The sequence below is a fragment of the Polypterus senegalus genome, chromosome 5 (assembly GCF_016835505.1).
Source record: "Polypterus senegalus isolate Bchr_013 chromosome 5, ASM1683550v1, whole genome shotgun sequence".
Taxonomy (NCBI): domain Eukaryota; kingdom Metazoa; phylum Chordata; class Cladistia; order Polypteriformes; family Polypteridae; genus Polypterus; species Polypterus senegalus.
Window position 1 is genome coordinate 170,991,054 of NC_053158.1, and position 17,441 is coordinate 171,008,494.

A 17,441-nucleotide genomic window follows, 5' to 3' on the forward strand; every position below is an offset into this window, starting at 1 on the left:
AAAAGCACTACTCTTCACCACTGTCACTCAAACCTTTCTACCAACATGTCCTATGCCTTCAAAATTGTGCTTTCCTCCTGGGCTCCACCCTGACCCTGCTTCAAATCCACCACAGCTCCCTAAGCAGCAGCAAGACACATCATATGTTTGAATTGCAGGAAGCCAGCTGTGTGTTGCAAGCAGGACCCATGCAACAGTGTCACAAGTGCTTCATGATTTGCAGATGTACAAGTAATGATGTAGCAAAATGCTGTACCAGCACATGCGACTTGTAAGGATTTCAGCTCCTTTTCAAGACTGCTTTTATGGCTTGCTGTTTCAAGAAGGACTTGCACATCCAGCAGTCAGTACCAGACTGAAAAAATGATGGTGATGTAGATGCCCAGGATTTTGAAAGATCACGTCTCGTATCCCTAGTGTTTCTCTCCAGGATTTTTTTTTTATAATAGAGATATATATATATGTGACTAAATTAAACCACTTTCAAGAATCCAAAAGCCTTCATTAAGGAAAAAAAAAAAATTCCTTATAATTATCTAAAAATCCAACTTCATCATGAATATGAATAAAAAATAAAAAATAAATTACGCACAGAACTACTCTCTCACCCTAGGCCAATTACACTAATACTGTCTTTCATTGAGGCCATAAACCGATGCTCCTGGGACCAAATAAAAAAACTAAATCAGCATAAGCATTGTGTTTAGTAAAGGATCAAATTGTGTACAGTTATGATTATTTTTTCTAGTTACCTTGACACTACAAAAAAACATTATTGCACATTCAAAATAAAGGAAAATCATTCATCAGAAATAAATGTGTGAAACTTCCACTGTTACACAATAAAACAGTAAACATAAAAACAGAATATATACCTTGCATGGAAGAGGAAACCGGCCCTCTGAAGTGTGGATTTATATGAATATTCTTTGGCTGCTTTGGGGAATGTGCAGACTGTGGGGGGCTCATAATGCGGGATCCATCTCCTTGGGGGCGAGTGTGAGTTGCCTGGGTAGGGGAGGATCGATGGGGTGGATGAGAATGAATTAAAGGTTGAACTGGTGGTCTCTGTAATTCTCTCTCCTGGAAATTTTGAAGGTGATATTGGTGGGGCATTCTAGGATGATGGTGCTGTTTGATAAAGGAAAAAGACAATTATAAAAATTTGAAGAATTTGTAAATTTGTAAATAATGAAATCTAATTTTAGCAGCATTACATTTAAAAGTACAAAAAAAATCCCTGCTACAGTAAGTAATTTAGTACTTCATTCACTGCCAAAAAATCAAGATTAACCAAACATTGATTTAACATATAAGAAATGCAAGACTTTTAGATTCACATATTCTTCACAATTTCCAAAACATGCACAATTACACAGTAAAATGCAAGCAAGCATATCTACAGTATATGCTTGAGAATGAGGATTACTAAAACTATAATAAAGCACCAAATGAAAAATTAACTGAAAATTCAAACCGCAAAATAAGCTATGAATTTCATATGTAACCTTTCTTACGTGAAGCTGTCTAATAATCTTTGTATTATTTTTTCCACTAAAAATCTATAATCTGGGTACAGTGCCTGTAAATTATAGGCAACACAGTGATAGTAATTTTGAACAGAAAAATTAAAGTATGTGCAGACACTGACCCCACAGACTATGCAGTGTTTACTAAAAACTAGTTAAAATTTAATTCAACCGCAATTTATACAAACTGTTTTACTACAGTCCAATACATGTGTAAAGCAGCGAAAAATAGATGTAGATGTACTGTGTGCTGGATTCTGTAGGTTCTTTTTTTAGGACCAGCAATATAATGATGCATGATTACAGGTTAAGTTTCAAGTCCAAGGATATACTACCTCTACAAGCAATTTGGAATGCTGACTTCTTCAATAATGGTCATGATTCCGTCAATCTGTACCTGGCTGAACAGCACCTATCCAGTATAGTATTCAGTTAAACAACAAGTGAAATGCAACTAAATTTGTGTCAATTAAAATAGACAATATGTAAAACAAACAGAGACCATTAATGTGTAAAACAGAACAAAAAACATCACTTTAAATTACACCTGAAAACCTTCCTTCACTTTTCAAACAAAGGCTCAATCTTCCATAGCCCTTTGCATCTTCAAGTAAACAATGACACTGATTGCAAAAATCATTTGTATTTTTTCACTATTTCTTTATTTTCGGTTTTGTTTTCATAAGCATGTCTTTAACAAGAAAAAAAAATACTTTAAACACCAGCAGATTCGAAGCTTCTAAGTTAACATCTTTGGTTAAGTTTTAAGGTTTTATTTTCACGTTTATTTCATCTCATTGGCCAAAACTAAAAACAACTGGGAAAATACATTTTTCTTTCTGCAACTACTCAATATTCATGTGACAAATCAAATAACTAAGCTGCTCTCCTTACGATGAGTCTAACTCTATATCTATGTGGTACTCTCAAGTGCAAGGCTTTCAATTCTATTCAAAATAATGGCCAACTGATACTCATTTGTGTTCAGGCTTAATTTCAGACAGCATACTTTTCATTATATTCTCCTGTGTAAAAATAAGTAGACATATCGTTTTGTAACATATCTGCAAATATGATGCACTGCCTAAAAGTATTCAGTACCACCTTAGCTTGAATTCAGTTGTAAACTGTGGATGGGTTTCAAATTTTGAGTCTGCCATAAGTGAGCACTCAAGCTTTCAATACATTTTGTTACTAAACATTGTTAAGCATTCGTTTTCAAAAATGGAAGAAAATTTTTCCTCACTTTTCTTGATCATTTTCAGCTGATACATGTATACACCTGGAATAGTTCTGGTTTCACACAAAACAGCTCAACTCTATGGAATTATTTGGCTCTGCAATTGGGTGCTTGAAAGCCTACTTTAACTTTTAATAATATTGTTCAAAGGCTAAATGAATCAAACAGTTAAGAGGCTGTAGAATGTCTATTTGTAACAGTTTATGTTTGGTCAATTTTTTTTTTTTTAACAAGTAGCGTTTTATACAAGTAAAATTAAATATGAGCAAAAAACAATATCACTAGTCTAAGAAAAACTGCCAGGAACTTTTTTTATGAAACTTTAATATAGGAGAGAAAAAGGGCACTGTGAATCTAACAATTGTAATGCATTGCCGGACCAGAAAATACTCACTAAGTGTAATATTGAAAGTTAAGGTAAATAAAGAATGGATTACAGTAACACATAAAATTTCCCAATGTACTTTGACATTGTTGCTTTATTAATCTTTTTATTTAAAAATAAAGCAATCAGCATCTCTAAAGCATTGAATAAACAAAGTTTCCACAGAAGTTGAACGAAATAAATGCATCAGATTTTGCAGAAATTACAATGTTTTAACAGGTGAATTTTAAATAACTCTAAAGGAAATCACTGTGTTAAGCATTAATCTCTTGTTTGGAAAAGATTCTTTTTAAAAAAAAATATATAGTTCATTTAAATAAAAAAAAATCTAATACACAAGGCAATGTACTTGTACATCTAAAAGGATAGGATTATATGCTTCAACAGATATTTAATAATAATAAAAAATGGTACAAAATCTAAATCCTGGGCAAAGTACAAATTTAATTTCATGAAATGCTTTCTGAATGGACAACTGCCAAGTTATTTAGTATAATCCATATATCAACATGGATAAGAGGACCAAAGAACTACTTTAATTGACTTTTTCCAAAGCAAACTAACACCACTGTTCCAAAAGGACATGCCAACAGAAGGACAAAAGCTGACAGATAAAATGCACATAAATGTACAATGACTAGCAAACAGACTTCAGAATCATTGAACAGCTGATGTTAAAGAGTAAATATCACAAATGGTTTAACCTATTTAGTTTTAGAGATGTAGATGTTTTTAATATGTTTCCACTTTTACAAAAAGGTTAAATCTCCTTCTAATAAAAGGGAAAGGTAGTGCTTCTATTAAGATGAACCATACAATGTTTTATGAATTTCTCCTTTTGTAGATGAATTGTGAAATAAAGACAATGCTATCTGGAGAAATGTAATGAGATAAGTAATTTCAAAACAGAAGTACAACAGATATTTATATTTATTATAATAATGATAAAGCTAAGGTTGGAAGTGGGAATCTAAAGGCAAAGTGATCCTGTAAATGTATAACAAAAGTATCATACTTCTGAAAACGTTATGTTTGATTTATTTGCACTGTCATGTGAGCATCACTGAGGTTGTGATTCCACGTAAACAAATGAACTTCCACTCAGGAAGAAAATATCCAATATAAAAGACAGCTATGTTACCTGGCCTAAAGAAAAGTGGAACAAAAAAAAATTGGGTGTAGAAGCAACTATTAATAAACATTGAAAATATTCCAACTACCACAACTCATTTTTAGTTAGTCTTTGTGCATACTTTCAAAAATATAAAATTAAATTTCACAAACACACATTTTACATTGAAAATAAGACTTGTGCATATAAGCAACTTGGATAAAACTATTTCTCTTAAAGTACAAAAGTGTAAAATGGGAACATAAAATGGAAGAATAATGTTGGTAATTGAACAGCTGTAGAGGTTGCTTATGTAGGAGTATGCTTGCTGTTGCAAACAATGTGGTAATTTCCTTTGATATTTAACCATTTACATAATTGCAAAGAAAAGGATTGTGATCTACTGACAAACATGTAGAAAGCGGTCACCTAAAGATATAGTAAATTTAAAAAATAACTGGAAGTAGCAAGGTATTGTTTTAATGTGTGATGGGTAAGGACTGTGGCATTATCAAAAAGCATCTTCAGTAAGTTTACAGAACACAACAAATAACAATGAATTAAGACACTTTCATGTCATATGTGCTACAATGAACAATGTTTGACAGAAAGCAGCTAGAATGTTAGTAACAGCACCTTCTGATTCATGCAGCTAAAAAGCCTAGATTAGAAGATCATTAAATGTACATGCTTAATATACTCCCCAAAAAAAAGGTAATTTCTGTCATTTATTTTACATCATTAATGCTAAAGAAGGCATTCTTATAAACTGATGCCTTGATCATACACATTCTCGTCATATCTCCAATTACTGGCATTTTAGAACTAGATGATTAAAGTCAGCTAATAAATTAAATTCCCATTAAGCATTTGTTTCAATGCTTGGGTCTACTGACCATGAAGAACACAAGTCACATACTGTAAGTAGCAATTCTGGACACATTCTCAGTCATCCCCATTGGCTGCCTTAGCTACAATGAACAAGATACAGATAAATGCCAGATTATAATATTCTATTTATTTAAGATGCTAATGTTGGGTCTTAATTAAACAGGAAAATTGAACTACAGTAGTAAAGGCTAGGTCATATTAGGTGACTTTCAGTGATTTCCAGTCTCTGCCTTTATTTACTTAATCTTAGTGAGTTGGAGGTAGTTGGTGGTAGTACACTTTCGTTGAAGACAGTCACCTAGTCAGATATACAATGCATCCGGAAAGTATTCACAGCGCATCACTTTTTCCACATTTTGTTATGTTACAGCCTTATTCCAAAATGGATTAAATTCATTTTTTCCTCAGAATTCTACACACAACACCCCATAATGACAACTTGAAAAAAGTTTACTTGAGGTTTTTGCAAATTTATTAAAAATAAAAAAACTTGAGAAATCACATGTACATAAGCATTCACAGCCTTTGCCATGAAGCTCAAAATTGTGCTCAGGTGCATCCTGTTTCCCCTGATCATCCTTGAGATGTTTCTGCAGCTTAATTGGAGTCCACCTGTGGTAAATTCAGTTGATTGGACATGATTTGGAAAGGCACACACCTGTCTATATAAAGGTCCCATAGTTGACAGTTCATGTCAGAGCACAAACCAAGCATGGAGTCAAAGGAATTGTCTGTAGACCTTCGAGACAGGATTGTCTCGAGGCACAAATCTGGGGAAGGTTACAGAAGAATTTCTGCTGCTTTAAAGGTCCCAATGAGCACAGTGGCCTCCATCATCCATAAGTGGAAGAAGTTCGAAACCACCAGGACTCTTCCTAGAGCTGGCCGGCCAACTAAACTGAGCGATCGGGGGAGAAGGGCCTTAGTCAGGGAGGCAACGGTTCATCTTTCAGCAGGACAACGACCCTAAGCACACAGCCAAGATTTTAAAGGAGTGCCTTCAGGACAACTCTGTAAATGTCCTTGAGTGGCCCAGCCAGAGCCCAGACTTGAATCCGATTGAACATCTCTGGAGAGATCTTAAAATGGCTGTGCACCGACGCTTCCCATCCAACCTGATGGAGCTTGAGAGGTGCTGCAAAGAAGAATGGGTGAAACTGGCCAAGGACAGGTGTTTCCAAGATTGTGGCATCATATTCAAAAACTGTAATTGCTGCCAAAGGTGCATCGACAAAGTATTGAGCAAAGGCTGTGAATACATATGTACATGTGATTTCTCAGTTTTTTTATTTTTAATAAATTTGCAAAAACCTCAAGTAAACTTTTTTCACATTATTATGGGGTGCTGTGTGTAGAATTCTGAGGAAAAAAATGAATTTAATCCATTTTGGAATAAGGCTGTAACATAACAAAATGTGGAAAAAGTGTTGCGCTGTGAATACTTTCCAGATGCACTGTACCCAACGACTTACTTTAACTAGTCTGTGGCTCACTTTGATAACTAAACAGACTTGATTTTGTCTTTAGTCAAAGGGGCAGGCATGAGAGCTAACCACCAATGACATTTCAACAAAAAGTACAATGCTGTTAACTTTTTATGCTCTACCCGCTTCTCATTGCCGCCAGTACGAATGACATTACACTCTTTTTTTTTTAAATCATCTGATTACAAAGCACTAAACTTCAATAATTTGCCACCAAAACTGTGTATTTCAAGTGTTTGTACATGTCTATGTTGCAGAGTCAAAAGTGCCAAACCCCATCCCCAAACCCAACCAGCGTGGAGTCGATTTGACAGACAGACTTCTAATTTAAATTAAAAAAAAAAAAAAGTGTTTTGAGCTCTCAACCGCTGCCAATCATTCTTTCCAATGGATAATGACATAAGGCAGTTTGAATATGAAAGCTCCATATTAGCTTGTTACCTACTGGATCACCAATTTGAAACTCAAAATGACAAGACTAATTTCTCCAATCAGATCTCCAGATTCCACCGATGCAAACAAGGTACAGCTTGTCACATTCAAAGAAAATCAGAAACAAGAAGGGCAAGTCTATGTTTACAAAATTACATTCAGCCAGGCAGACAGAGAAAGGCACATCTTCACAAATTAGTGGCTGTGTTTTGAGAATACAAGAAAAGAAAAACTCCACAACTGAACCAAGAAGCTGAAGCTTTGAATATTATAATAGAGGATAGTGAGAATAATGGTTCTCATGTAGATTCATTCAGTTCTTGCATCAATGACACTCTTGGAGGGGATTGGGTGTATGGCGTAGGTAATTCCTTACTTTCTTCAAAAAATAAGAAATTGTTATGGGTAGTTGAACTTGGTATGTGCATGCTTTTCCATAGTATAGTTAGGTGCCAATTCTCTGCATTTAGTTCCAGAATATCTGCATTTTGTATTACACAAAGCTCATAACAACATTATAAATATAACTTAAGCAATCACATACAATTTGTGTTTCAATATAATACTGTATACACATTTGTATGAATATATATATATATATATATATATATTTATATTGCATTGTTTGTGTTTTATTTTGAATTGTAACTATATTCTTTATAACTTTTTCTAACTGAAAGGGTCAAACTGGGTTTTCCACAACTGTTTGTTTCCTTAATTGTTTTCTCTTCCCAGGATATTTTGATCTTTTCAAATATTACTAAATTTAAAACATTACAAGGAAAACTGATGACAATGATTGTGTTGTATCATAGAAAATGTTTTTCTTGTAAAGAAGTTGCTGAATTTTACAATTAATTGTGCAATAATTTCGGCACACGGTACTGAAGGACACAAAAGGTTTCACATGGAGATTAGAACTCAGGAAACTGGTTTTAGCTTACTTTTAAAAAAAGTGCATTGTGTGCTCCTCATTTTCCACCTAACAGAACCAGTTAAGCAAGCAGAAGCCACAAGACAGGATGCATGTGAAATGAAAGCCCTTTCTATTTTTTATAAAAAGTCACGAGATCACAGACAAGCAGAAAATACTGAGCCCACGGAAAGGACAGATGCATCAGGAGGAGATATTACACTCACCTTTATTTAGTGTGAATGTTTACCAAAAAAAACAGGGATCAAAAGCAGAAGGAATTATTACTCTTCATGGCATGCTACTCAGAAAAAGGTAAAAAGCACCAACATATCTCACCAGACTGATGTCCCATGGAAATTAGGGTCTTGACTTACAACAGTGTGCTGGTCATTGCAAAGCTTTGCATTATGACTAAAACTATAAAAATTACAGGGAAGCTCTAAAATAAACAAGTAATAAACACCCAGATTCCACAGTTATTATCTTGGGTGACTTCAATATTTCCACTTTGGAATCTTAGCTTCCCAAATACAAACAGCTGATGAAATGTACAATTAGAGAGAAGAAAACTCAGGATCACTGTTGCATCTCTATTTCTGATGCAGCGCAATATATTTCTGAATATATTGCTTTATACTGTATATCAGAGTGTATAGATAGATAGACAGACAGACAGACAATTTTATGTACTTTGTTACAATGATTATGTAACATAAGGGAAATTCCTAGCAATTGTGCTGCCTGGCAATAAAGTTCAAGTTCAATTTAGCATTTAATTAAATTATAATTTGTATACCGTTGAGTTGACATCTGTTTGTACAGATAGCTAGATTGATAGCTAAATCAAAAGACAAGAGAAATAATTTCTAATGTAGACTACAGATACAATTTAGAACATGGCCTATATGACATAGTTAGTTGACCTGCTTTAAAAACAGCCGATTCATGATTGATCATCTCCTTCCATACTCTAGTTGTCCTTTCCTTTAATCCATTATTCAAGGATATTCCTCAGTATTTTGTTAAGACCCCACATGGTCCCGGCCAGGGAGCGACATGGAGGGATTTTGTCTCCCATCTTGTTTACTACATGTTCATCAGCATTGCAATCGCTGTGGCACTCTTTTCCCCTGTTCTACAGCGTAGTCTACCAGCTTCCTGAAGTGCCGATAACCGTACACCCGAGTCAAGCCTCATAATGAATTGGGAATACAGTTTAATATTACATTTTTCTCTTAAAAAGTCTCATGTATGAATGATTATATATATTTTTTAAGTCACTTCAAGGCATTTTCACAGTTTTCAGTGGTTTGAACTTGATTACACTCTGAACCTCTCTCGCTGTCTCACAAGTAGGTCTGACAGCATCTGACTATGTAAAGCAAAAGTGTAGGATCACTTGTTTTTGGGTAGATCATCTACTTATAATCAAACTCCCTAATCTTATACCATTGAGCTTCCTCTCAATGCAATCACTCTTAGGGCAAGATGCAGACACTGGAGGCATATTGACTTTTGATACTACAGTATGTAGTAAACATTTATTAAACATTCTAGAGTGAACATTATAAAAAAATATGAACTGTGCTATAGACAGTAGACATTTAAAATGAGAAAATAAATAGATATGGCATTAGGATCCTGGAGAGTGAATACCCAACATCATAAGGTGAAATTAAATTCATTCAATACATCAACTGTCTAATTGAAATTGAGGCACATCTCACATGCACCCTCAGCAGAGCTTGCAATAAAGTCGCTTCTATTAAATGTGTCCTTAATGTAGCATGCCAAGTGATGCATTTTCATCTCTACTTTGCAAACAAACCACAAACCTTCATGCTGATTCTTCCCAGGATAAAGTGTTTCTGCCCAATGAAAGAAGTCCAGAAAACACCCATTATTGTTGCCTGCGTATAACAAGCTTTCTGTGTTCTGTTAAAATATTTTGTTGCAAACTCAGTAATTGGCATTGAGCAATGTATAATGTTATGCAACATGATACATCATTTTCTCACTGATCAGCCTAAAAAATGCACAAAATATTAATTTCTTTTCATAAATTAAATACTGTATATATGATTGTAATGGGTTTCTGGAGCTGTGATGGGGGGCGGGAAGGGGGTCTGGCGGCCTTTCTGTTTGGAGGAACCCGAGGGCTTCTCCAATGTCAGTGTACTTAGTTAATAAAATCAAATGCTTGGAGATGCACTGCATTTCGCTACTTAGCTGACATCTCATATGTAGATAGTAGTTAACTGCTTTTGAAACAAAGCGTAGATGAAGTTATGTGGCTTTGCGGACATTTTAAAAACTTATTTACCAATTGAATATGAAACAATTTCTGCTTGTTAATATATTAATGGCTCAAGTATAAACATTAATAAAAAGAAAAGGCTTCTGCCACCAACTCAGCAAGACAGACCACTCTTGGAATTTAAACAGTCAAGTAACTAACATTGTATAACCAGTGAAACCCACTAAATAAGTTAGTAGAAAGTGATGAGGATTTGTTTGGTTCTTAGATCTAGTACTTGTAAATCAATGAAATCTTCAGAATAAGCCAGCTGATCAGAAGGAGTTGGTACTTGTTCTTTGCAGTAAAAGAGGTAAATGTGAAAAATTCATGTGTAAGAAGGTAGAAGAAATACAACAGAGTAAAAGCATCTTTTTTGCCTGCAAATGTACCAAGGATAGGTATAAAATATATATATATATATATATATATATATATATATATATATATATATATATATATATATATATAGTTACTAAAAATTACTCTGAAACATAACATTTTTTTCAGAAATTGTCTCTCGTCACCTTAAAGCCAAGCACTTCTAAACTTTTGTTTAATTCACAGTGAATATATTTTACAGGGCAGTGGGTGTCTGTATAATTTACTTTAATGCTAAAATGTATATTGCTGCATTTGGCCAGATGATAATTCTAGAGATCAGAATAAAAGGCGAGTCACACAAACACACACAAATTAAAGTGCTTCTGAAAGCTAACATTACTGACAAAAGTTCTAATGGACGCACTGGCAACTACACTCATATGCACAAAAGCATGTTATGAAAATCAAATTACAATTTTTTTTTCTTTTTTTGTTTCTATTTTACTTTTAGTTGAGAACATTATTTTTTCATTAACAGAAGCTACTATTTTAGTTTTCATCAACAAGAAAACTAGGTACTACTAATATACTAACCTTTGGGGTGTATGATTAAACCAAAGCAGTTGTCAAAAACACACAGCAGTAAATATCACCTGGCTGGGAATCAAAACTTGGTCCAGTGAGGTGTACGGGAATTGCATTAAGAGCACTGCGCCAGCGTAACAATCATCTGTGCTATTTTGACTTGTTTCATTGAAAATGAGAAGATCAGAGTATATTAATTAAAAAAAATAAAATTCTTTTCTGACATAATATTAATGATGTAGCTTTAGAAACCAGTATGTTTACTATGGTTCAATACTTCTTTTGGTATAAGTGACGTAAGGCAAATTTTTAAAGGAAGCTTTCCAATATCAAACAACTTCCAAGCAAGGAGGTTTGCTAGTGTGCATTCAAATCTAACAGAAACTATTACTGCAATGTGTAGCTTTCAACTAGTTTAAATGTTTTGCTATTGACTCTATAATTAATGCAGAAATGTAGCTTAAATATCATAAAAAAATGTGAAGGACACAAAAATTACTTTAGTTACTGTTTTAACAGGCTGTTTCTTTTTAACATTAGAATTACCACAGCCAATGAAAAAAATTAATAAATCCGGCCCACCCTAAATCCCTTCGCACCTCTCCATCAGCCTCTTTTGTCTTCTAAAAGTGTCGATAAGCCCAAGCAGCGTGCTATTCCAATCCCCCCACTCCCCCACCTCAGAATGGGCAAGAAGTTGCCAACTTGATTGATTATCTGGGAGTGAGCTACCCAGAATCGTAAAGGGAAATAATTTGATGTGTTCTGTGTCTACAACAATCTATGTTAACGCACTGTTAAAACAGAAACATTTTCCATGCTTTAGTAATAAATGACAAAATGTAGACATGAACTGTATAATGTGTGAAGGCTGATGGCCAAATATCAAATAAACACTATCACAAAAGGTACAATTACAATACGACAGCTTCTGTGGCGCAGCGGTAAAAACTGCTGACTTATAATCCAGAGGATGTGAGTCGAAACCATCTTCCCCGCAAATTTACGGTTTCGAGTAGCAAGCTGCTCTTATTGTTAATATTACAATAAAAACTTTTTTTTTTTTTTTACTGAGTGTTCCTGCTCACGCTGAATTAGTATGCACCTTATGGTCCATGCTGTAAAGCTGCACTGACAAAAAACAGAGACATAGGTATATAAGATATTTGTAATAACTCATTTTATAACCTGTATAGTACATTTTGGAAAACACTGTGGCACTGATGCAACATTATTCATATTCATTTGCACGCCTTCTTGCACTTGTAATCAGGGACCACGTTTTTTTTTCCCCGATCTTGCCCGTGCAGTCCCCAAATTTTGGTGCACGGTACTGTTTCTTTTGTATTCCAGGACATGCAGAGGAAAGAATAGTACAGAGAGGTCAGTTCCACGCTATATGCAATCATCAGATTCAAATGTTAACAGTTCCCATACACCCAAGGACTGTCTTTTCTACATTTACGATGTGTTCCTGTTGCAATGTAAACACTTCTCTCTGTGCTGTGGTTACTATTACACTGAAGGGGCTGAGGAAGCGGCGGTCTTGGAACAGAAGCTTTTCGATGTTGCATCCTTTTTTGCTTTATCCATTGCCTTTTCTTGTAAGAAGCGAACAAAGAACACTCTTCTTTTCTCAGTGCCCCTCATGCATGCCTTGTCCAGTACATGAGGGTTGATCAACACCAAGTCAAGCATGTTGTAGAACAAGCAACTGGCTATCTGCGTGCTCTTGCCACGCTGAATAAGCTCACCCCTTCTGGTGCACGATGTCAACGCAGCACCGGGCAACAAAGAAAGAGACAAATATATGTGACATTTTGAAGAAATCATTTTGTGACCTGAATGGTACCAATCAGAAAACATTGTTGCACTAATGCAATATTATTTGAAAACGAACAGCGTCAGATCGGGTGTGAATTTCTACTTGCACTGTTTGTTAGAGTCATATCAGGGTGGGGTGCGGCAAGGATGAGCATGAATGTGACTGTGAGAATACAACTAAAAAAATGCTAACTTTTAGAAATGCCAAATAGCTCATGTCTACATTTTGTTATTTATTACTAAAAGATGAAAAACGTTTTCTGTTTTAACGATGTGTTTACATAGATTGATGGAGACACAAAACACACACATCTAATTAATTCCCCTTACAATTCTGGATAGCTCACTCCCAGGTAATCAATCAAAGCGGGAACTGGGAGAACATCTTGCCCATTTTGAGGCCATGGGTGGGGGATGGTATAGCAGGCTGCTTGGGCTTATCGACACATTTAGAAGACAAAAGATGCTGACGGAGAGGTGCGAAGGGATTTAAGGTGGGCCGGATTTAAGGGTTTTTTCATTGGCTCTGGTAATTCTAGTGTTAAATGAGTAGTTTATCACTGGAGGCAGCACATAGGCACACTGGTTAACACTTCTGCCTTGCAACTCTGAAGACCTTTGGATTGATTTGAGAGCCTACACTAAATATGTACATCTATGGGTAACTGGTTACATAAAGTGAGCATCGATGTGACCTTTACCCTGCAATACACTGGCATTTTATTCTGAGCTGCTTTCTGCAATGCACACAGTCCTATCAAGGAAGGAATACACCACCTTACAAAAATGTACTGAACTAAGCAAGCTAACCGAAACCGATGTACGTACTTATTTTGGTGGTATGACGCCATTGTCAGCCGCCATATTGAACTTTCCAACGGTCTTTGTTACCTATGGGCCCATCTTCAAGAAATTTGGCACGCGGGTTCCCAACGCTAACTGAATCCAACTTACATACATATATACATCCAGAGCCTGCAGCTCGGTAGCCATGTGAGGCAACGTTGGGTCCCTCATCCCCACGCCTCCCACGTTGTTGGCTGTCTGCCTATATAAGGCTGTCCGTCGCTCCGGTCTCTTCATTCCCTTCCTTGCGTTGCCACGGTATTCACGTCTCCCTGCTGATAAAAGCAGCTTTTTTATTTAATCCGCAGCTTCTCCACTGTTTAATTGTTCGTTTATTACGATTATAGTTAACGTATAGGTATTTTAGACTTAGTTTACATTGTTCAGGTACCCATTTCCTTTATCGTTCCAACCGTAAAACAGTAAAAAGGAGTTGAGTCAGACGTCGTGGTACATTTTCTGATGCAGCTAGACGAAAACAACTTTGTGATGCTGCCGCCAAATAATCGCAGGCAAATCCACAAGTTCATAAAGCCGCTGTTGCTAAATACTCGCAGAAAAATCCAAAAGTGCATAGAGGCACTGCTGCTAAATACTCGTTAGCAAATCCACAAGTTCATAGACACGCTGCCGCTAAATATTCACAGGAAAATCCACATGTTAATACCGGGAATGCCTGTTAAACATCTTAGATTCACGAGTAGCGATTTGGGTAGTGAACAATTCGATGAATGAAACCTGTTATCTTTACAATGGTTGACAAACACAGAATGTAACTTGAACACAACACGTCCTCCAAATACGAAACTGATTGAAAGAGATAATGATAATCAAATCCTTGATGACAGCAACATTCATAACAGTGACAAAACAATTACATTGACAATCATGTTACGTTATTTTTAAAATGTTTCCTTTTCTTTTTCATAACTTTTTTAACACACTACTTCTCCGCTGCGAAGCTCGGGTATTTTGCTAGTACCTTATAAACAATGCCAAGTCTATGGGTTTTGACGCATTAGGACAACGGCAACACAGTAATAATACAAAAAGGGAAAGTAGAGTAATATAGAACTCTACCAGGACAAAACAATAAGTTAATAAATCTGACAAAGGGATGTATATTTTGTGACACTTATGGGTTTTGATCCGACTTTTTTTTTTCTTAAGGTTTATCAGCTTTTTCCCATTTTCAGACAAGACATTATGAAATACCAAAAAAATAATTAGTTACAGTCTAATCCCGGAATCGGTCTTGTCCTGTAATATTAAATCTCATGTTGTAATCCTGGGTTTGTTCCAGTATTAATGCAGTGCCAGTGCAGTGACTGGTATATGTGTAACTATGTCTGCAGACATGTAAAATGTATGCAAGGGTCAAGAGTTCTACTTAGTTATTTAAAAAAAAAAAATCTCTGAATTTGCATCATACTGGAGTATCCACTTTTTACATATTCCATGTTTCATATTTATATTTCTACAGTAGATGACACTGTTTACCTGCATCGGTAAAGGCAGGGGCATCAGAGGAGGTCTATGCTCATTTAATCTTCCTCTATCGCCAACATCTTTCCTTAACGTGCTCGGCCCATAAAAGAAGAAATTTCCTCTTCCTCTTCCCCGCCCCCTTATTCTTCCTCCAAGCCGTCCTTGTTTGCGCTGCTTTTCTTTTTCTTCAAATTCCTGCAGTGCTGCTTTTGCTTCTTCAGAAAGTTCTATAACACAATATAAAAACATAACACAAACATAATTGATCTGGACTGTTTAAAATCAGACATTTAAGCTTCTGTACTTAAAGGATTAGTTCATTATTTTTCAACTCCCAAATTATTTCTTCACAGTTATGGTTTATGTTAATCTACCACATGAAATTGTCTCCTATAAATTAAAAAAAAAAAACCTAGCTTGTTCATCCATTTTAAAATGGAGGTCAAGGGTCCAAACTTAATAACAAAAGCCCTAACACTGACCAATATGTCTGTCTATTCTTCAAGACAATACTTCTATTTCATATTGATCAGTTTTTATTGAGACCACATGCATATTTTGAAATGTAATATAATATTAGGAAGAAAAAAAAAACTTTTGTTGAGATTTTTCCATTTTAAAAAGGACTGGCATAGCGCTTCACCTAACTGCTGGTTTCCTTTATGGGAAACTTTCAGTCTTGGGGCATGGTTTTCAAACATACATTAATTGACATTACAGAATGCTACAGCTAAGGGGTGAACATCTGTCTCAGTTCTAAAGGTATTACTTAAGAAAAAAAGTAATTTTAGTGTAATCAGTTTAGTTGTTTATTGTCATCAGTAAAAAGGACAATATGTACACTTGGTCAACACACACCTTGCTGCCACTTAGTTTCTCACCATGCAGATTATGTAAAATTTAACAACTCCGAATATGATAGGTCCCAGGTGGGGGTTGATGTTAGGTTTGTTAAGCTTGAATCCCTGTATGTAATATTACTTTCTTTGCTTTTAAAATGAGTCGAGGCTGTAGCACGAAGGATCAATGCGAACTTGCCTGTATGAGACATCATTTTGGAAAAATAACCATATAATTTCATTTCATTAAACAACTTTATGTAGTTCAGAATATGTCCTATTGTTGCAAATAAAGAGGATTTCATCAAACATGGCATAAGAAAAAAAATATGGTAAGTGTGCATGTTTTGCCAGAGCACATTTTGAATCACATACAGTCACAACAGTTTAATGGCGGATACATACTCAAATAATACTCAGATGATTTCAGAACATAATGATGCTCTGCCATAAGACAACTGGTGTGTGCATCGATCGATCGATAGATAGATAGATAGATACTTTATTAATCCCAAAGTTATAAGCTATGACAGAATATAACCATTGATCAAACAGAATTAGAGAATTAGAAGACAAGAGGAGGCAAAAGACAAGAGGTGATTGACCAATTAACTGCCTTAGTGTTAGACCCGAGCACAACTCGGGCTGCAAAAAACAGTGCTAAAGGCATTAGAAGTGCTGTCAGCGTAAGTCCCGAGCATTACTTGGGCAATGTCATACACAGGTCTTGAATAAGCGCTACATCCAAGCATCACATGGCCAAAGGTGTCACTGCGTCTTCTCCTCTCACCTGTGTGATCAGTAACCCCCTCAATAATAATGGCATCTTGTAATAAACTTTTTCTGCAGCCCAAGTGTTGCACAATCTTGCTAGTGATATGAGCAGTGATGGTGAAGATGTTAAGGAGCTTCTCATTAGCAGGAATGAGATACCGAATCTGTCCTCAGGTGGTGAAACTGAAACGGACAGTAAGAAGTAACCCTCTCTTTTGGCTGTCTGTTGACATGCTTCATATAAACCAGTGTCACCACGTTTTGATTTTCTGAGGAAGCCAGGAATAAAAGTGGACATTGATAGCCAAGATTCATGCACTTACGTAAAGTTAATCCTGGATGATAACATGATAGACAGAATTGTTGTCGGGGCAAATCATTATGCTGAACAAGGTCGAGCAAATAACCATACACCTAAGCAGCTTTCCTGTTCAAAAAGATCGGAACCAGGAACTGCTGATGATATCTGGGCCTTTT

General features: G+C 35.6%; 1 protein-coding gene across 1 annotated transcript in view; it reads right to left on the reverse strand.

Moving 5' to 3' along the window:
- The window catches only part of LOC120529918 (RNA-binding protein 33-like), a 230,208-nt gene that overhangs the window by 144,627 nt on the left and 68,140 nt on the right, over positions 1–17,441 (reverse strand). Inside the window, exons 8-9 of the mRNA XM_039754123.1 lie at positions 15,364–15,578; positions 876–1,131 (exon numbers count right to left, since the gene is read on the reverse strand). Coding sequence (XP_039610057.1) covers positions 876–1,131; positions 15,364–15,578 — 471 coding nt within the window. The remainder of the gene's footprint in view (positions 1–875; positions 1,132–15,363; positions 15,579–17,441) is intronic.